Source organism: Vulpes lagopus, chromosome 3, assembly GCF_018345385.1.
Source record: "Vulpes lagopus strain Blue_001 chromosome 3, ASM1834538v1, whole genome shotgun sequence".
Lineage (NCBI taxonomy): Eukaryota > Metazoa > Chordata > Mammalia > Carnivora > Canidae > Vulpes > Vulpes lagopus.
This window is the reverse complement of record NC_054826.1, coordinates 106185486-106191976: the sequence shown is the minus strand read 5'-3', so window position 1 is coordinate 106191976 and position 6491 is coordinate 106185486. Positions and strand designations below refer to the sequence as shown.

Below are 6491 nucleotides of genomic sequence, written 5' to 3'. Positions count from 1 at the left end.
GCTAGGCGTTCCCCGGGGCGGGGCTCGGCCGCCGGGTTGGTAGCGAAGTGGCCTGGGGTCGCGATCCCTCGGGATCTCTGCCGACGGCGCCCCCTCCCCCCGGCTCCACCCCATCATGTGGCTGCTCGGGCTCCGCCTCCGCCCCAGTTCCGGTTTCGGCCTCTGCGATCCCGCTTCGGCCCCGAGGGCTCCCCGCAGACGCCTGCTTTCCTGCTGCGCCCGGGCTCCTCTTCCTGGGCGGCCGCATCGCCGCTCGCCCGGCCGGGGGATGGGGCCTTCCGCAGGCCTGGGCCGGCCCTTGTGGGGCTCCCGGGGCGACTCGGCCCCCCCGTGACCCCCCGGCCCGTCCCGTGCTGCGGCCCCCAGGATGAAGGGCGGCGAGGGGGACGCGGGCGAGCAGGCCCCGCTGAACCCGGAGGCCGAGAGCCCCGCGGGCTCGGCCACGTACCGGGAGTTCGTGCACCGTGGCTACTTGGACCTCATGGGGGCCAGTCAGCACTCGCTGCGGGCGCTCAGCTGGCGCCGCCTCTACCTCAGCCGGGCCAAGCTCAAAGCCTCCAGCCGCACGTCTGCCCTGCTCTCGGGCTTCGCCATGGTGAGGGGAGGGAAGGGGCGCACCGGGTGGGGGTGAGGCACATGGGGGCATGGGGGTCGTGGGCGAAGTAGACGGGGGCACCCAAGGGAGATGGGACAGAAGAAAGGGAAAGAAGGGTTAAGAGGTGGAGGAGTACAAGCAAGGTCCCAGGGGACCATACAAGTCCCTTTTTATGGGAGTGTGTGCCTGCGCGGGTGCGTGCGTTACAGACCTCTAGAATAAACTGGACTGTAGGGAGGATAAGCAAGTCCCACAGGTGTCATGAGGGGAGACAAATCACCAAGGGGGAATGCATATGTAAGGGTGGGGCAAAGAGATGCAGAAGGAGCATGGTTCCAGGCAGAAGTCATCATCAGGTTCCCATGAGAGGTTCAAAGAAATCAGAGCCATGTGGGGGCTATTAAGCAGGGCTGGGAGAGTCCAAGAAAACTGGTCGCAGTAGTCCCCATAACTGAAGGTGGGCCCATCCCCGGGGCCAGTCCATAGCAGCCACAGAGTGCTTAGTGGACACTTTGGGCAGAGAGATGCCTGTGAGGAAGCTGCTGGGGAAAGAGGGTGATTAGGAAGCTGATACACGATTCCTGATCTGATAAACCACGTGTGGGAGGATACCAGCTAACGGTCCCAGCAGAGGCCCCATAGGAAATGGGACCGAGGGAGTCCCAGGGTCAGGAGGAATCAGCAGACACAAACCCTGCCTCCTCTGGGCCTGTGGCCAGCCGTGTGACCCTGGTCAGGCTTCCAGCCCCTCACGGGCCAGTCGGGAACTGTGACATCACAGAGTACGCCCTCTGTAGCCTGCAAGTACCCGCCCCAGGATGAGCTAATTCTTGTCAAACTCTAGATCCCAGCATGTCAGAGCAAGACACATATAAGAGATGGCTCAGGCTACCAGTTTCTTGGGCAGGCATTGGAATCCTAGGCCCAGAATGGAGCAGTGTCTCTGCCAAGAGTGCCCAGCAGATGAAGGTTGCAGAAGGAACTAGGACCTTGGATCACTGAACTAATGGCCCAAAGTTTCTCCACCATTATGATAGCAAGGAGAAAGCAAGCTGGAAGGGAGGGGGTCTTCAGAGGAACATATGAAATGGGGATGGAGGGGCCACAGCAGTAGGTGATTTGGGTTCATCACTGCCCCACTCTCTACTACAGCCTCTGTATTTGAATGATGAGAGGAAAAGTCCCTGAGGGTCATCCAAGGTCTATGGTTTTCTAGGTAGGGGCCCAGTATCCACAGGCCAGCCCACTTTTCCTGATGTGGAGTCAGCTAGGGACAAGGAAGTGGCTCCCTTTAACCTATACAGACTGCACAGGGAAGGAAGCATCTCCATGGACCTAGCTGAGGGAGATCCCCCACCCCCATCCATCCCACATTCCCGCCTGTTCCCAAGGGGACAATCCAGCTTGCTGCTGGGCTTGCACGTTGCTGGGGTGACAGCTTAAATGCCAGGACCTTCTCTGCAGGATCAAGAGGCCAGATGAGTAGGTTCTGGGGGCAGGACTGGCCCCAGTCCTACCAGAAGAGAGCAAGGCTGGGTCGGGCTCTGGGAGAAACCAGGCCTGGGCCTGGCCCAGATCTCTCTGGAAAACTGCTAACACTCGCGATGGCCCAATTTCCCAAAATACTTAGCCTTGTCTTCCTACTACCACCCTCCAGGCTCTGTACCTTCTTCCTTCCCCCAGGCCCAGAGCAATCTAATGGATCCTGCAAGAACCAGGCATGGGGAAAGATCCAGATCCTGGTATCTGGGTAGACTGGGTTAGAGTAACATTATACAAATTGTATTGCCCTGTCATGCAGTATTAGGTAAGAGCTTAGAGCTTTAATGTGTATCACACTGATTATTCTATGAAGTAGGTACCACTACTATGGCCATTTTACAGATGAGAAAACAGGATCAGAGATGTTAAGACACCTGTCCAGGATCCCACAGCAAATAAGTGGCAGGAATTTGAGCTTAGGTAGTCTGGCTCTAGAATCCGAATTTATACAAGCCTAGAATAGGATCACCAATGCAAATGTCTGCAAGGGACAGGCAGGTATTACAGTTGCCAAGTTGGCTGAGTGGAGACTGTGACTATGAGAAGACCCCATGACCTGTCCAAAGGGAGCAGTCATGACTCGACTCTAGCTGATACCAGACATGTAGGAACGTGACCTGGTGTAACCAGATCTTCCAAATTTTCTTTTCTTTCCTTTTTTTTTTTTTTTCCAAAGATTTTATTTATCCATGAGAGAGTCACACAGAGAGAGGCAGAGACATAGGCAGAAGGAGAAGCAGGCTCCCTGCGAGGAGCCCAATGTGAGACTCAATCCCAGGATCCTGGGATCATGACCTGAACCAAAGGCAGACACTTAACCACTGAGCCACCCAGGGATCCCCAGATCTTCTAGTTTTTGAGAGGATCTGGAAATTGGGATAATTCATGAAATTGTTTGAGTTTCTAATTCCTCAAAAAATATACCATATGAGCCACGCAAAACGTGTGCAAAGCTGGCTTGGGTTCATGCCATATCAATTTGCAACCTCTGGCTTGGACTTGTGTTCTTAACATTGTTAACAGTGTTAGTAACTGTTATTAACACTAGTGTTATTAGTTATTAACACTAATAGTAACAAACACCTAGTGCTTACTGTGCGCCTTACACTATTCTTATCGCTTGGTGTATGTTATCTCATATTTTCACAACAACCCTGTAAGGCAAGTAGGTGCCATTATCAATCCCCACTTTCTAGATGAGGAAATTAAGGCAAGAACTAAGTCACTTGCTCAAGATTCCACAACTTCTAGAGCTGAGAGTGAACCCAGGCAGCCCAGCTCCAGAAACTGCCTTGTAACCCCTATAACAAGGTAAGCTTTTTGGAAATATGTCAGCTCTCTCGATACCCGGGTGCAGAAGCCAAAGCTAGAACAGCACAGAGCCTTACCAGGGTTGCCAATTCATTCATTTAGCAGAGACTAAGCACCTTCTCCTGTCAGGCACCCTTCTTCTAGGTCCTAGGGATACACTGGTGACGTATACCAACAGGCAAAACAACCCTTTACTGCCAAAGAGGTTATGGGCACTCAATCCATCTCCTCTGTTCCCACAGGTGGCCATGGTGGAGGTACAGCTGGAGAGCAACCATGAATACCCGCCAGGCCTGCTGGTGGCCTTTAGTGCATGCACCACCGTGCTAGTAGCTGTGCACCTCTTTGCACTCATGGTCTCCACGTGTCTGCTGCCCCACATAGAAGCCGTTAGCAACATCCACAACCTCAACTCTGTCCACCAATCTCCACACCAGCGACTCCACCGCTATGTGGAGCTGGCCTGGGGCTTCTCCACTGCCTTGGGCACCTTCCTCTTCCTCGCTGAAGTTGTCCTGGTTGGCTGGGTCAAGTTTGTGCCCATTGGGACGCCCTTAGCTACACCAGCCCCTGTGGTGCCTGCCTCCCAGGTGCCTGGGACTCTGTTACCACTGACCACCTCCCTTAGTCCAGCTCCCAAGCCATCCTCTACTCCTGTAGCTCCATCGCAGGCTGAGCCAGGTGAGGCCTGCCCACCCTGGCAAGCATGTGTTGGTGGAGGGGCCCATGGACCCGGCTGGCAAGCAGCCATGGCCTCCACAGCAATCATGGTACCTGTGGGGCTTGTATTCGTGGCCTTCGCCCTGCATTTCTACCGCTCCTTGGTGGCTCACAAGACAGACCGCCACAAGCAGGAGCTGGAGGAGCTGAGTCGCCTGCAGGGGGAGCTGCAGGCTGTGTGAGGCTGATGTTAGCCACCAATGCAAACACTGCCTCCCTCTGGTCTGGGAGAGGACCCAGGTCCACAGACCCCATATCCTGCCCTGGTCTGGAACCACTTCCTGTGGCTGCTCTCAGGTAGAGCCCAGATTCCTGCCTTCAGGGTCTTTTGGGCTGGGCCTTGGGGCAGCTTCCACATTCCCAGGGATTCTCCCTGACAGTCTATCCCCGTCAATCTACACCTGAGCTGGGAAGAGCAAGGGAGGAAGTAGTAGGTCTTCAGTCTAAGGATCATAGTAGGTAGAGGGGAGGCAGGGAGACCCTGGTCAGACCTTTGGTGCTGACCCTTAGCCACTTACCCTTGTACAGGCTGTGGAGGTCAGAAGGTTACACACCCACCCAGCTGCCTCAGAAGGCAGCCAACCCTTTATTTTTTGTACAATCTACTTTATGGCTGGCATTTGGGGAAAGCTTTTCCCCATCTCCAGATTTTGATGGGTTCCACATTCTTGCTTTAGTTGCTGTAGAGAAGGATTTGGGTGTTTCTATCGCAGACAGAGGTCCAGCCTTTCCTAAGGGGAACCTTCCTATTTCTGGAGGTTCAAGTGCCTGCCCCACTGCCCTAGACCCACACTTAAGCTTCTATGTCTGGTTCTCACTCTCCTGGGCCAGGGTTGGAGATCTTTGGAGACTGAGGGCTTGTGTGCCCACCTAACTCCCTAGCAAGGGTTATAGGGTGTGGAGGTTTTAAGGTAGAAGGTCCAGTCACTAGCCATTGGAATACAGAGCTATTCTGACACTGAGTTTTTGGTGCACTTTGTTTTATATAATAAAATGTGTTTCACAGATGTCCCTGTGGCTATGAATGGGTTGAAGGGGAGGCCTCCTTGGGATCGAGTGATTCATTCGGTGATTTTTTTTTTAAGATTTTGAGAGAGGGAGCAGCGGATTCTCCATTGAGCAGGAAGCCTGACATGGGCTCAATCCCAGGACCATGGGATCATGACTTGAGCTAAAGGCAGATGCTTAACCAACTGAGCTGCCCAAGCGCCCCCAGGTGACTTATTCCTAAGAGCCAGGTACAAACAAGTGTACCTGGGGGTGGAGAAGAATGGTTTCAGATATGACGCCCTTCTGATGCTGACATGGGCCAGTAGCTCCTGTTTTGGAGATTGAGTTAATCTAAGGCTAAAAGTTTTTGCACTCTTGTTCCTGAGCCCAGGCTCTCCATCTCTTCCATTGTGGATTTGGAATAAGTTTCTTTTGGTGTAAGTTTCTTTCTTGAGTGACTCCGCATACTAGAAGCTGGTTATCTTATTTAACTCTCACAACCACCTCAAAGACAAGTTTTAACCGTTTCCATTTGAGAGATAAGGAAACAGGCTTGAGAAAGCTGAGGATCTTGCCCAAAGCCAATGAAAACTTAGACTATTTTTACCATAACATGGGGAATCTCTCTGATGTTAGAAAAGAAGCCAATACATTTCAACTGAGAAAGAAATCTGCTCTCCTCACCTATGCTTTCATATAAATTCTTTTTTTAGAGGTTCTAAATCCTCCCATCTATTCTTACTGTGTGAGACCTTGGTCAAGTCCCTTTTTTCTTTTCCTATTGCGCAGAACTCTGAATTTGCAGGAACCAGGCCTCAGGGGCCTTTCCTGGAGTGTTCTGACGCCTACAATAGTCCTGCATGACAGGAACGAACATCTTTTCAGAGGAAGAGTCTTAAGTTTTGAGAGGTCAGTAGCTTGCCCAAGGTCACATAGCAAGGGACTAATGCAGGCCGACTTGTCTGAAAGCTAGGCATCCTCAGCTCAAGCCGAGGGACCTCCTGGGAGTGCCGTTACCCAAAAACCAGGATGCCCTTCGTCCCAGCGAAAGAAAAGGGTGCCCAGCCTCGGGGACCTCAGCGCCTGGGCTGGTGCTGCCCTCGAGCTGCAGGACCATGTAAGCGTAGGGAGCCCCCCTCCCCCCCAGGCTTAAAACGGCGGGCACTGGGACCTTGATGCTTGGAGAATCCACCAGCCCAGCGCAGCCCAGCTCAGGTACGTAGTAGTTTATTTTTCACAAGACTTGTTCTAGGGCCTTTAGGCCCCACAAGTCTTATAACATCACTTTGAGGCAGTCTCCGTTTTAGTCACGAATGGTGGGTTGAGTATAGGT

General features: G+C 53.1%; 1 protein-coding gene across 1 annotated transcript; it reads left to right on the top strand.

Annotated features, from left to right (window-relative positions):
• The first annotated feature begins 133 nt into the window (after positions 1-133).
• ORAI3 (ORAI calcium release-activated calcium modulator 3) lies at positions 134-5175 on the top strand. The gene is made up of 2 exons (XM_041749297.1): positions 134-595; positions 3691-5175. The coding sequence occupies exons 1-2, from the start codon at positions 368-370 to the stop codon at positions 4348-4350; spliced, it is 888 nt and encodes a 295-aa protein (XP_041605231.1). The 5' UTR covers positions 134-367; the 3' UTR covers positions 4351-5175.
• The last annotated feature ends 1316 nt before the right edge of the window (positions 5176-6491 follow it).

Bases quoted from the DNA above. Each gene is read 5' to 3' on its own strand.
- ORAI3 (XM_041749297.1), top strand. From the start codon at position 368: ATGAAGGGCGGCGAGGGGGACGCGGGCGAGCAGGCCCCGCTGAACCCG. The intron at 596-3,690 runs GTGAGGGGAGGG...CTGTTCCCACAG, and splicing joins TGCTCTCGGGCTTCGCCATG to GTGGCCATGGTGGAGGTACA.